The 14,197-nt window shown below is 49.2% G+C and overlaps 1 protein-coding gene across 1 annotated transcript; it reads right to left on the bottom strand.

Moving 5' to 3' along the window:
- Positions 1 to 645: 645 nt before the first annotated feature.
- Positions 646 to 9,377, bottom strand: LOC150043823 (cytochrome P450 2A5-like). The gene is made up of 9 exons (XM_090322527.1): positions 9,361 to 9,377; positions 8,706 to 8,941; positions 8,000 to 8,149; positions 7,405 to 7,565; positions 6,186 to 6,362; positions 4,004 to 4,145; positions 2,282 to 2,469; positions 1,632 to 1,773; positions 646 to 866 (listed from the first exon to the last, which is right to left on the bottom strand). The coding sequence occupies exons 1-9, from the start codon at positions 9,375 to 9,377 to the stop codon at positions 685 to 687; spliced, it is 1,395 nt and encodes a 464-aa protein (XP_090178653.1). The 3' UTR covers positions 646 to 684.
- Between the last annotated feature and the right edge of the window lie 4,820 nt (positions 9,378 to 14,197).

Genomic DNA, 14,197 nt, shown 5'->3' on the forward strand with positions numbered 1-14,197 from the left:
ATCAGCTCCAATATTAAAGTTTCTCTAAGTTTTCAGAAAATTTTCCTGGCTTTCTTACACCTAGCCCACTCCTTCTTTTTAGGCCAATCATGGGCTATGAACACAAAGCCTGTGTGTGTGGAATGTCCCTCAGCTCCCTTGCTCCAGGCTCGATCTCTACCACTTGAGCCACATCTTTGCCATGTTTTTGCTGATTCACTGGAGAGAAGAGTCACATGGACTTTTCCTGCCTGGGCTGGCTTCGAACTCAGATCCTCAGATCTCAGCCACCTGAGTAGCTAGGAGGACAGGCAAGTGTGGCAGCACACAGCCACAACTTCAGCAGCCCAAGCCTTAGTCTGATGGTCGTCTGCAAAAGTCACCTGAGCCCAGCTCTCCTTGCACCAGCTGTGCAGGCAGGGATGACAGGATGCATGACATGAACTTGACCAGCAAGCTTCCTTCAATAGCTTCGTTTTTATTCCTCTTTGCAATATTAGAATTCCCGTTCAGAAAAAAATCCCAATGTGGAAACACTCATTTTCTTCAGCAAGGGTAGCCATCTGGATTGTTTCTTCCTCCCATCTGATCTATCCATCCTCACACATCCCCCACATTTTTGTTCTGCTCCTCACCCCTCCCTAGTCTGCACCCCTTACCCCTGGATTCCCTCCCCTCGCCCTCCCCCCAGCACAGCCCCCAGGCTCAGTGAGGCTGGAAGCTCATAGTAAAAGTCGGTGGGATGGTGGCAAAGCCCACGTGTTTAGGGGTCACGTCGATGTCTTCAGTCGCCTGTGGGGACTTGAAACGGAAGTTCTGCATGATGGTGGTGAGGAAGAGAAAGAGCTCCATTCTAGCCAGGCCTTCCCCGAAACAGTACCGCTTGCCTGCAGGAGAAGAGAGGAGAAAGGGCAGGGATGAAACTGCTCTCTCTGACATGTCACTCCTAAACTCCAAGTCTAGAGTTGATTGCTGTAAAGGACAGGGGTAGGCAGCGAAGGGAGGGTGTGGTCTATAAAATTCCTGCCAGAGATATTTTTCATAAAGGCTCTCATCCCCTGTAAGCCTCAGTTTCCTGAGTCTGTGACAAGTCTGGGCATTGTCCTTAAATTTTTGCCCTCAAGGCTGGGGCTCTAGCACTTGAGCCATAGCTCCACTCATATAATCTTTTGTGATTAATCGTGGAGTGTGAACTCAGGGCCTGGGTGCTGTCCCAAGCTTCTTCACTTCAGGCAAGTGCTCTACCACTTTGTGCCACAGAGCCACTTCTAGTTTTCTAGTGGTTTATTGGTGATAAGAGTCTAACAGACTTTCCTTCCTGAGCTGGATTTGAAACTCATATCTCAGACTCCTCTAGCACTTAGGACTCACAGATGTGAGCTACAGATAACTCGACTAACGCAGTCTGTTCTTGATTTGCCTCATCTCGAAAGGACATCTGATTATCCCTTTTCTCTTTCCTAGACTCCCATACAGGATGCTTGGAAATTATGGGGGGAGGGGCAGGTACATGTGGTTGATCCAAGTAGATCTGAGGAACCACCAAGCTGGAGAAAAGTATTAATGAGACTGTGGCCCAGAGCGAGGGCTGGCACCCACAGCTGTGCCCTTTCATGTGAGCCATGGCCTGGTGGCCGACACTGGTCACTTACCGATGGAAAAGGGGACAAAAGCATCACTCTTCTTAAACTCTCCCTGGTCATCCAAGAAGTGGTGAGGGTTGAAATCTCGGGGCTTGGAGAAGAACTTGGGGTCTCTCAGCACAGAACCCAGCATGGGGAACACCTCAGTACCCTGAAAAGAAGACAAAAAATGGGATCCTGAGGAAGACAGGTAGAAAGATGAAGGGGTTGAAACTCCCAAGGAAGGGAAGGATGTGGAATGGTGGGGTGAGGGTGGAGGAAGGGGCTTCAGGGACGATGAAGTTCAGGTCCCTGTGGGTGAGTAGAAGTTTGTGTTCTCTGACAGCAGATGGCTGATGGTCACAGGGTAGAGGCTTCCTGAGGCTGGAGGTTGAAGATCTATGGCTCCTGTCTCCCCAGGCTGTGGATAGGGAAGCGGGGTGGGGGCAGGAGGAGAGACTTGGAAGGAAGATGTGCAGAACTATGAGTTCACTCTAGTGAAGGCTTGGATCTCCTGAGCAGGGACTTCTGCGGGGAGCTGGCGTAGGGGAGTCAGGAGGGAAAAGTCCCTGAGTAGGAAAAAAGGGGCATGGCAGGTGAGGAAGTCTTTGATTAAGAAGGAAGACAGCGTGTGGAGAGAGTGTAACACAGTTGGGGTCCCAGGGTCTGGCTAGTGGCACCTTGGGCAGAAAGAACTCCCGGAACTTGGTGTCCTTGGTGACTCTGCGGGCCAGCCCCATGGGAAGCATATCTCCAAATCTCTGGATCTCGTGGATCACGGCCTCTGTGTAGGGCATCTTCATTCGGTCCTCAAACTTGGGCTGGCGGTTTCTGCCAATGACTCGATTGATCTCTTCCTGGACTTTGGCTGGGAATAAGGAGAGAAGAGGAAATGTGGGCTGGGAGCGTGGCCTAGAAGTATAGCGCTCAGTTAGCATGCAGGAAGCCCTAGGTTTTATTCCTCAGTACCACATACACAGATGTGGCACTGTGGCTCAAGTGACAGAGTGCTAGCCTTGAGCAAAAGTGTCCAAGGACTGTGCCCAGACATTAAATTCAAACCCCCAACTGGAGGAAAAAAATTAAACAAAATAAACAAAATTTGTTTAGGTACCTGAAATCTTCAAAGCATGGATGAGAATTTAAAGAAATAAAATAAAAAGAGCACTGGAAGCTCACCTATGTCATCTTAGCTACTCAGGAAGCCAAGACTGGGGATCCCAGTTCAAAGCCAGTCCAGGTTAGAAAGTCCCTGAAACCCTTAACACCAGTGAACCATTGGAAAATCAGAAGTGCTGCTGTATTCAAAATAACCTTGAGCAAAAGAACTCATGGATGGCATCGAAGCCCTGCATTCAAGCCCCACAACATAAAGGAAGGAAGGCAGGAAGGAAGGAAGGAAGGAAGGAAGGAAGGAAGGAAGGAAGGAAGGAAGGACGGAAGGAAGGAAGGAAGGAAGGGAGGGAGGGAGGGAGGGAGGAAGACAAAACTGGATGCAGGCCTTAAACAATGAACAACAGGCATACAACTCATCATTCATTCACATCAGCTGTTGGCTATTGGCTCACTCTTTTGGTGGTATTAAAGGAGGAGTCTAGGCCAGATGCCATGGCTCAAGACTGTCATCCTAGCTACTCAGGAGGCTGAGATCTGAGGTTCCCAGTTCAAAGGGAGCCGAGGCCCGAAAGTCCATTAGATTCTTATCTCCAATTAATCACCAGAAAACGGAGAGTGGAGCTATGGCTTAACATGGTAGGTAGCTGAAGAGCTCAGGACAGTGCCCAGGCCCAGGCTGAGAGAAAAAAAAAGAGAAGGGAGGAAGCATCTTAGGGGCGTTGCTCTGTGAAAAAGGGGCAGTGAGGTCCTTTATGGTTTAGATCAGTGATTTACCAATCCTTTCAGGTAGGATATATATAGAAATAGTATAGATGTATATTTAGAATATATCATATGTATATATATGTATATATATATATATATACATATTTTTGTCATGAGGCTTGAACTCAGCACCTAGGTTCTGTCCCTGAGCCTTTTTACTCAAGTCTAGTGCTCCACCACTTTGAGTCACAAATCTACCTCCAGCTTTCGAGTGGTTTATTAGAAATGAGAGTCTCCTGTACTTTCCAGCCTATGCTAGCTTTGACCCATGATCTTCAGATCTCAGCCCCTGAGTTATAGGGGGACATCCTGAGCCACAGCACCCGGATTCCAGTGTTTTTATAGCTACGACTTGAATAGCCAAGTCCACAGGCTACTCTCCCCGCTCTGTTGATTACGGCAAACCTGTGTGAGGGTCCAGGTTCTTGGGACAAATGAGAGCATTGTAACAGACTTAGCGGAGCTCTTACGACCTGCCCCCCCACACCACCATGCTCTGTCCCCGCCCCTCCCGGCCTTACCCTCCACATCCGGGTGCTTCATGAGCAACAGTAAGCCATAGCGCAAGGTGGTGCTGACAGTCTCTGTGCCCGCAAAGAAGAGGTTCAGTGTGGTGAACACCAGGTTCTTCGTGTGGAATTCTGGGTTGGGGTTCTTCTTCTCCTGCAGGGAAAGAGGTGAGTTCAAGTCCACCCCACTTCTCATACCTTTGAAGCATCTTCTGGAACATTCTCCTGGGGATGTACTTCTGTGAGGTCCAGGTGGAAAATCAATCTAACACCTCTCCCAGGATTCTGACCCTGGTCCAAAACGTACTTCTCACCTTTGTCTGGGTGATTGATTGATTGATTGATTGAATGATTGATTTTGTGGGTCATTGGGCAAGAACTCAAGGCCTGGCAACTTTCCCTGAGCTCTTTCTCTGAAGGCTAGCACTCCATCACTTTGAGCCACAGAACCACTACCAGTTTTCTGGTGATCCATTGGAGATAAGAGTGTCATGGAGACTGGGAGTTTGGCCTAGTAGTAGAGTGCTTGCCTGGCATGCATGAAGACCCGGGTTCAATCCCTCAGTACCACATACATAGAAAAAAGCCGGAAGTGGTGCTGTGGCTCAAGTGGTAGAGCTCTAGCCTTAAGAAAGTCCAAGGACAATGCTCAGGCCCTGAGCTCAAGCCCAGGACTGGGGAAAAAAAAAGAGTTTCATGGACTTTCCTGCCCAGCCTGGCTTTGAATTGTGATCCTCAGATCTCAACCTCCTGAGTAGCTTGGATTACAGGTGTGAATCACCTGTACCTAGTTGTTTATGTAATAAAGAATTTATTAACAATTATTTTTACATCATATTTCAAATGACGTGTTTAACAAACAAGTATTTATAAAGGGAATCTCTATATACAATCACTGGTACTTAGATTACAGAACATAATTAAAATTAGGCTGAGAGTTTGTATGTCATAGATACATATTAATCTATGCAATAAAACATGATGTCTATAGAGTCATAAATTGTTATATCTATGTAGTTGTGTTTATATTTCCAGTACCATGTTCATAGCATCACCCAGCTTGTGTTTCCATATATGGTTGGAGGATGGGATTCATTCTGGGTACCTGATGCTTTCACTCACTGGCTGGCACTCTGTGTGTGTGTGTGTGTGTGTGTGTGTGTGTGTGTGTGTGTGTGTGTGTGTCAGTACTAGGACTTGACCTCTAGACCACTCACTTCCATTGGATGTGATAACTTAAACAACGAGCATCCAAGACAGATGGGGAGTCAGCTAGATGGCACAGCTTTCCATGCTGTGTGAGCTCAGCAGGTCACCGACGCCCTCTGGCCTCTGATTCTTTGTTCGATTGTAAAATAACTTTATTCAACAGCTAAGATGGGCCAGGTACCTATGGCTCACATATGTAATCCCAGCCGGAGGCTTGGCTGCTTGAAGCTAGCTTGGGAGAAAAGTCTGTGAGTCTCTTATCTCCAGGTAACAAGCAACACCCCCACAAAAATAACAAACTGGGCTGGGAGTGTGACCTAATGGTAGAGTGCTTGCCTACCATGCATAAAGCCCTGGGTTTGATTCCTTGGTACCGTACCGCATACAAAGAAAAGGACAACAGTAGTGCTGCAGTTCATGTGGTAGAGTGCTAGCCTTGAACAAAAGAAGTTCAAGGACAGGCACTTACTTCAAGCTCACGGACACCCACAAACACAAAAGGCACTGATGGGCACAAAGTAATGTGTAGTATAGCCAGGTGCCAGTGGCTCACACCTCTTATCCTAGCTACTCTGAAGCCTGAGATCTGAGGCTCATGGTTCAAAGCTAGCTGGTGCAGACAAGGGCCTGTGAGATTCTTATCTCCAACTGATCACTCAAAAGCTGGACGTGGCAGTGTGGCTCACGTGGTAGATCACTAGCCTTGAGAGAGAGAGCTTGGGCTCAGCACCCAGGGCCTGAGTTCAAGCGCCACGTCCATTAGGAAAAAGCAGGGGTAGCACAGGCAATGCAGTGCAGTTGGCTGCAGCATGGTCTCCACGGATGAGTTTGTGTAGAGGAACACCCATGCTCAGTAGGACCCCCTCTGTAGATTACTAAGGATGAGGTGTATAATTCACTGAGCTCCATGTTCTCCACCAAGCCTCCTGTGAGGCCCCTCTGCCTGGCAGGGGATCTCCGCCCACCCCCAGGCGGCTGGACCTACCTGCTGCATGCGGATGAGAAACGAGTCAATGAAGTCCCGTGGGGAGTTGGGATCCAGGGTGCGCTGGTTCTGCTCCACCTTCCTGCTGATGAAATCCTCCAGCCCCTGCAGCTCCTTAAAGGCCTGCTGCTGTGGGCCTGGCAGGTGCTTCATGATGGAAGAGAACATCTCAAAGAGCTGAGGACAGGGTGGTCATGGGGAGAAAGCAAAGACCTCCATTCACAAGCGGCATAACACACACCTGGAATCCCAGCTACTCTGCAGATGGAGTCAGGAAAAGCCTCAGGGTTGAGGCAACCCTGCCTCACAGACGTAAATGAATGAATAAATACAATATAATAAGGAATGGCGACGTGGCTCACATGACAGGTGATTGCCTCCTATGCACAAGGCCTTGGGCTCAATCTCCAGGAGAACAGGAAGCACAATCACACCCCTGCCCCAATTGTCAGTGCACTCCCACAGGCCACGGGGACCATCTGACATCCTCCTGCCTCCAAGGCTCCCTCAACACCAGCCCCCCACCGTTTTGTACAGCAGGAAATTTGCACCAGCACCTGGAGCAAGTGAGAAATGCCCAGTTCTCCTGGTCATCCTGGCATTTCCTCCATGGGTTGAAAACAGAGCCTGCTGGAAGTGTGCCAACACCACCTGCTCAACTCCTTGGCGGCAAGGTGGCAGCAAACCAACTTCACAACCTCTGACAGATGCGCCCTGCCAGTCCTGGAAGGGACTGTGCTGTGTCTCCTCACACGCTCTACTACTTGAGCCATACCTCCACTTCATAGCTTTTTGCTGGTTTCATTGAAGATAAGAATCTCCAAGACTTTCCTACTCAGGATGGCTTTAATCCTTGATCCTCAGAACTCAGCATCCTGAGTAGCTGGGATTACAGACTTGAGTCACCGGCCTTCATGTTTGTTTATTTTTCACAGCTGTGGGGCTTGAACTCAGGGCCTGAGCACTGTCCCTAAGCTTCTTTACTCATGGCTAGCACTCTACCAATTGAGCCACAATTCCACTTCTGGTGTTCTGGTGGTTTATCAGAGATAGAAGTCTCACAGCCTTTCCTGTCCTAGGCTGGCTTTGAACCACACATCTCAGATCTCAGCCTCCTGAGCAGCTAGGAAGACAGTGTGAGCCACCAGTGCCAGCTATTTTCAAGTAAGGTCCATGACCTGGATTTTGCTGAGACTTGGGGAGGGGTGTGGGAGGTTACCTGCCCGGTGGGGGTGGCTATGAATTGGAAGCTGCCTGTCATCATTCTCAGGAGAGACAGGAGCTCCTGGTCCTCATAGTCGAAGCGGTCCCCAAACACAATGGAGCTGATCACATTGCAGACGGTTCTGCTCAGGTAGAAGGTGGGATCTATGAAGGAGCCTGCAGGGTAGAGAGTGAGGGGTTTATGAAGGTGCCTGCAAGGGTACGGGGTAGAGACTGCAGAGGTAGAGAATGAGGAGTCCGCTGGAATGCAGAATCGGGAGCAGCAGGGATGGAGAGTGAGGGTAATATGGGAGTTCACGGTGGGGGAGTCTGCAAGTGTGGAGGGAGGGAGGGAGTCTGCAGAGGGTGGAGAGGAGGTTTGCAGAAATGGAGGGTAAGGGTGTACAGGGGTGAAGCGTGGACATCTGCAGGGTGGAGAGCAGGGGACAGTGGGTGACCCAGAAAGATCTGTCTTGGTACAAAAGAACCAAACCAAGTGACCAGATGCCAGTGTGGTGATTCAGGAAAGATTTTCTGGTGGGGGGAGGGATGCCTGGGCCCGAGGACCTCGCTCCTCCCCTCCTCTCCCCACCCCTGCCCTCCCCCCTCACCTCTTGTGTCCCTCAGGGCCTGGATGAGGAAGCCTGCCTCCTCCTGGATGCGCTCCTCAATGCCACGCTTGCCCACGCCGAAGTCACGCAGCGTGGTGATGGAGAAGCGCCTCAGCTGCTTGGCTCGCTCCCCACTGCTTAAGATCACACCTGGGGAGCAGGGAGGATCAGACCTGGATGGCCAGTAGAGTGTAGGGGGAACAAGGGAGGGGGACCCTCCACCTGCAGAGAGCACCGCTGGGCCTCTGGGGGAGCCAGGAGAGGCCCAGAGGCCACATTGTGCAGAGAGCAAGAGAAGACACCAGGAAAGCCCTAGGAGCAGGAGAGGGAGGCTGCTGAGCTGGGAGAGAAAAGCTCAGACTCAGAGCCAAAGGTGTGCAGATCATGGGGAAAGAGACAGACAAGGAAGACAGGGTCCCCTGGGCACAGAGAAGGGGACACAGCAAAGCCCTACCCTTCCAGGCAGAGAGGCAGATTGCCCATAGAGGGGAGGGGGAAAGGGGTAGGAGGGGAGAGGGCAGAGGCAGAAAGAGGGGAGCTGACATTGAAGTAGATTTTCAAAAGCAAAAGGAGTGAAGGGTTTCTGTGCACAGAGAACAGGAGGCAGAGTGGGAAGACACTGGGATGATCTGAGGAGAGCCAGAAGCTTGAAACATGCAGAAGAGGAAGGCTGGGGAAACTGAGGCACCATATGCATCCAACACACCATAGCCTTGCAAGAGCCAGTTGAAGGTGGCCTGCTCGCCACGTCCGCTGAACTCGTCGGCCTGGTCCACCAGCGCCTCCTTCACGGCCTCCTGGCCACACAGCACCACGACCCGGCGAGGGCCCAGGTAAACCATGAACACGGGGCCATAGCGATCTCGCATCTGGGGAAGAGTGGATGGGAAAGTCTGAGGAACCAGCTTCTGGGTACTGGGTGTATTGGCTTCTCCCCGAACACTGACAGTCAACAGACTGACTATTCCCACATGTGGTCTTTTCCTGCTCAGAAAAAAAAAATCATGTTTTGGTGCCTATCCCTGAGCTTGAACTCAAGACCTGGGCACTGACCCTGAAATCTATTGCTCAAACCTAGCGCTCTACCACTTTGAGCCCACAAGTATGGGTGGATGTTTTCTAGGGTCTCAGGAAAGGTGTGGGCTTTGTTCCAATGACTGGTAGAAGATGGGGGCTTATGATTTTACAGTGTTTCAGTGAGGTGAGTTTTGGGAAGTTCTGAGTTGATGGATTGGAGGGGCATGAGCTAAGAGACATCCAGAACTGTGAGCTTGGAGGAAGACATCCGGCAGGAATCTACAGTGATCACCTGAGCCCATCTGTGGCCCTGCTGTGATTCAGCCATGTGCTGTACTTGATACCCCGATGTGAAGGTCATGTTGGGGGCCACAGTGTTGCCACCCACCAGTCCCCACCGTTGACCCCCAGAGTCACATTTCAGTGGAACACTACACAGCCTAAAGACAGTGGGCCGAGGGACAGGCCAGGCTCAGGAAATGATAGCCACCAATATGGCAGAAAATCCCATGGGCCTCAACAGGCAAAGAATCCTGACTGGATTTCCACCCCCTAGGCAAGTGCACTCAGATTTATTAGATAGCCACAATTGTCATGGTTATCTATAACTATTGCCTTTTTACCCCCTGCCAGTCCAGGGGCTTGAACTTAAGGCCTGAGCACTGTCCTTGGTCTTTGTCAAAGCTAGAGCCCTACCAGTTGAGCCATAACACCACTTCTGACTTTTTCCATGTATATGGTACCGAGGAATCAATCCTGGGGTGCATGCTAGGCAGCACTCTACCACTAGGCCACACTCCCGGCCCTAAATATTGCCTAATTTGCAAGTAGTTGTCTTCTGCATAGAACCCAGAGTTTATGCCTGAATTACAAACACGAAAGAATCTTTGGCCAGTTGTGGGGCTTGAACTCAGGGCCTGGGCATAATCCCTGAGGTTCTTTGCTCAAGGCTAGTGCTCCACCACTCTGAGCCACTGTTCCACTACTGCTTTTCTGGTGGTTCCTTGGAGATAGAACGTCACTGACTTTCCAGCCTAGGCTGGTTTTGAACCAGGGTCTTAGATCCCATAGTCTTGAGCTGCCGAGGTGCACACAGGTGCCTGGCTGCATGATCTTTAGGTTGTGGTGGTGATGAAGATGCTGCCTCATCATCTCCACTGAAGTGACCCAGGTAGAGTGTGAGGAAGCTGGCATTGGAACTCACTCCCTTCCACCCTCCATTGCCTTGCCAAGCCCTCCCTGCATTCCATGGGTTCTGTGCTAGGCATAGCTGTCCTGTGAGGGTCAACTAGGTCCAGGTTGGCCTTGAGCTTGCCACCTCAAATGGAGAAGAGTCCAATCAGGCGAAGGTCACCAAAGTTTCATGGGAAGATTTGAACATAACCTCCAATAACCGGTGAGTTTGTGTGCAAATGGATTGTGCCACAGACCTTGGGAAGCAGTATCTGTACAAACTTTGTTGTCACCGCAGAGTTTGTCTGCCTGCTTCAGGACAACTGATGGGTAGAAGGAGGGTGACACAGACACCCCTAGCCTGGCCTGTCACTTGCAGTTTGTTCCTCCTTATTGCAGGGGGCTGGGCTCTGGGTCCTTTGTGGAGTGCATAAAGGGCAGAGAACCAAGCCCAGAGATGGAAAAGGTGTTTATTGGTTTTGGAGGGGGCCTGCCAGACATTTATACTCCCTATCAGTGTGACCAGCTACACCTGGGGGGGTCCCTGGCTTGGGCCTCTATCTCCTCTCTGGGTTTTGGGTTTTGGGGGGTCAGAGAACACAACAGACAACTAAATAGGCAAATTAGTTGTTGGTTTTTGAAAGGGATAGAGGGAGCGGCTTTGTGGCGTGGTCAACAGACTGTCCACCTTTGGCTGCCCTGAGCCTGGGCCCTTTCTTTGCTCCTCTTTGACTTGCATAGAAATATAAGATTTGGAGACATCATTTCTTAGTGATTTTGAGGTCACGAACTGTTTAAGAACAATAGTCTGCCTCTGTGCCTGTCTTTGTCTCTCTCACTCTTTTACTAAATCTTGTTAACTTAGTGAATAAATCAGATGGAAGTTAAAATTACGATAGAAGCTGGGTGCTAATGGCTCAGACCTGTGATTCTAGCTACTCAGGAAGCTGAGCCCTAAGGACTGGGTTTAAATCCAGACCAAACAGGATTAACTACCAAATAACTGGATTTTTTAAAGCCAGAATTAAAGCTGTGAGTCAAGTGGTAGAACATTAGCCTTGAGCACAAACAGTGCCCAGGTTCTGAGTTCAAAACCCAAGGCTAGCACATGCAGGCATACACGTGCATACATACACAAACACAGTAACACCCGGACTCACACTCAGTATCTGACCCAGTGGCTGATGCTCTGCCACCGAGCCACACCTCCTAATAGGCTTTAGAAATGACACTTACCCTCATGCCTCGCCTGCCACATGTACATCCTCAGATCTCAGCCACCTTAGTAGCTAGGAGGACAGGCGAGTGTGGCAGCACACAGCAACAACTTCAGCAGCACAAGCCTTAGTCTGATGGTCATCTGCAAAAGTCACCTGAGCCCAGCTCTCCTTGCACCAGCTGTGCAGGCAGGGATGACAGGATACATGACATGAACTTGACCAGCAAGCTTCCTTCAATAGGTTTGTTAGGTTTTTTGTTTTATTTTTGCCAGTCCTGGGCTTGAGCTCAGGGCCTGAGCACTGTCCTTGGACTTTCTCAAGGTTAGGGCTCTACCACTTGAGCCTCAGCACCACTTCCAGCTTTTTTCTATGCATATAGTACCAAGGAATCGAACCTGGGTCTTCGTGCATGCTAGGCAAGCACTCTACCACTAGGCCAAACTCCCGGCCCCAGTTTGTTTGTTTTTTTGGTCTTGAGCTCAGGGCCTGAGCACTGTCCTTGGACTTTCTCAAGGTTAGGGCTCTACCACTTGAGCCTATAACACCACTTGTGGCTTTTTCCATGTATATGGTACCAAGGAATCAAACCTGGGTCTTCATGCATGCTAGGCAAGCACTCTACCACTAGGCCAATCTCCCTGCCCCGATCAATAGGTTTGTTTTTGTTAGTCTTTGCAATATTAAAATTCCCTTTCTGAAAAAAATCCCAGTGTGGAAACACCCATTTTCTTCAGCAAGGTTAGTTTTTAGTCCTTCTTGCCTCCTGACCCTCAAGAGGGACAGAGAGAACACGCCGACTAAAACGGCCCACACCCAGCCCTCCCTCGCCGGAGGGAAGACACTCAGGACGCGCCAGGAAGATCTGTCACGGCAGAAACTCATTTATTCCAGAAGTACATTGGGTTAAAATAGGATGCAGGAGCCAATCAGCACAAAGGTGGGTACGGCAGGTAGGATGTGTGTGCTGTCAGAGAAGGCAGAAGTGTATGGAGCCAATCCCACAAACCACAGCCAAGCCTTCCCGCAGGTGACAGGCAGGTTGGGCCCCAAAACCAAGAAGTGAACCCTGGACCACGAGGTAGGCCTTTTACAGCATTGCATTTCCTTGAAGTGACGAGCCCCACATCTCCCCCCTTTTTGTTTTATTAAGAGGGTGTTTGCCTTACTCGAAAAGTGTGCCTGTCTTAGGTTGTCCCCCTCTGGGGATCTTACCATCATTGAGTACCACTCTAGCTCTTCACACAATTCACCTGTAGGTTTGGCAGACCCAAATGGAGATTTGAAATAGGGGGGATGGCCAACGTCAGCAAAGGAAACCCTTCTGTACACCTGCACATCCTGGTAAGGGCCAGGGCCAACCTCATAGGATTCCCAGTCTGCCATCTCATAGCACAGCATATTGGTGCCAGACTGCCATTAGCTGAACAGCTTTAACCTGATCCGGATCTCTAAGAAACTGAAGGAGCTTATTGATTACACAAGGTCTGAATGTGAATACAAAAACCACTGTAACCAAGGGGCCCGCCCACAAAAGGGAGAAGGTAAGGGAGCCAACCATTTAGTCCAGTCCACAGATAGTTTGCATCAAGTTCATTTTGGAGGCATTTGAGAACCTCCTGCAGCATTTTTAAGCAGATCAAGGCTTGGACAATTTTGGAGGACTCCAGAAGCCACGGAATCAAGTTGAGATTGTATGTCCAAACTAGTGTCTTTGTGGGCGGCATGGATAATGATGCCCAGGATGAGGAGAAAGAAGGTGACTGAGGGATCCAACCAGAGGTAGACAGAGCATCCAGTATGGTCTCCTCATTCCTGTGAACAAGAGGGAGAAGGCCTACCTCAAGAGGGGGTGCTCCTGGGTAATTATTTTTTAGTTTGCTGACAATATTTTAAATCTCTAGCCGGTACCCAAATTGGGTTTGGTTCTTCCACTAGGAAGACACATCCAAATCCTCTCCCCACACTAATGAGGGGATCAGGGCCTCTCCATGATCCAGTAAGAGGATCTCTCCAAAGGACTTCAACCTTTAAGTAAAGTGTCTGATTAGACCAATGTCTCTGAAAGGCAGTCAGAGGCTGATCCTTGGAAAAATTTAAAATATTTAGTGTAAGCATGGCTGTCCTCAATTGATCCTGGGGGTTGCCTCCCCCTTTTTGTTTTATTAGTTGATTTTTTAATATTCCAAGTCTGACATTTTTTTAAGTGTTTATAGGGACCAAGGGGAATCTTTGATGCATCTCTCTCCAATTTAAGTGAGTCGGTTCATGTGGCAGGGATCTGACTTGAATCATTAGGGGGCAAGTTTAAGAAATACTAATCATGTCATCCACTTTACCATCAGATTTCCAGTGTCAGTCTGAAAGGAAGGACAAAATCGGTCCACTCAGTCCATCTGACCAGACTTTGTGCCAGCTTATCTTACCCAGAGCTGCACCTTTGCCAGGTCATCTCTCACCCCCCAAAGATGGTCACACAGGACTATCTTAAGTTCTTTCAGTCCTTTCTCTTGGCATTTGATTATCTACACAGTTTTAAGAGACAGACAGGCAAAGCTTCTGACACTGATAAACAAATTTACATTTAAATTTTGATACTTATCTCCAAACTTTAACTCAAGGAAATAAATTCCAAATTCCCTAATGCCTCTGAACTAATGCTTTCAAGGTAAACAGCTTTATGCATTACAGTACAAGATTTTTTAATGCAGATTTTAGAATCAGAAAACTCCTATTAACCAGTTTCTCTTTAAAATAATGTGATAATCCTTTGAGACAATGGAAAATATGC

This window comes from Megascapheus bottae, chromosome 31 (genome assembly GCF_031878675.1).
Source record: "Megascapheus bottae isolate mThoBot1 chromosome 31, mThoBot2.hap1, whole genome shotgun sequence".
In the NCBI taxonomy this organism is placed as follows: domain Eukaryota; kingdom Metazoa; phylum Chordata; class Mammalia; order Rodentia; family Geomyidae; genus Megascapheus; species Megascapheus bottae.

Coding starts and splice junctions, on each gene's coding strand:
- LOC150043823 (XM_090322527.1), bottom strand. Junction 7,566..7,999: donor GGCCCTGAGGGACACAAGAG/GTGAGGGGGGAG, acceptor TCTACCCTGCAG/GCTCCTTCATAGATCCCACC. Junction 6,363..7,404: donor TAGCCACCCCCACCGGGCAG/GTAACCTCCCAC, acceptor CCCTGTCCTCAG/CTCTTTGAGATGTTCTCTTC.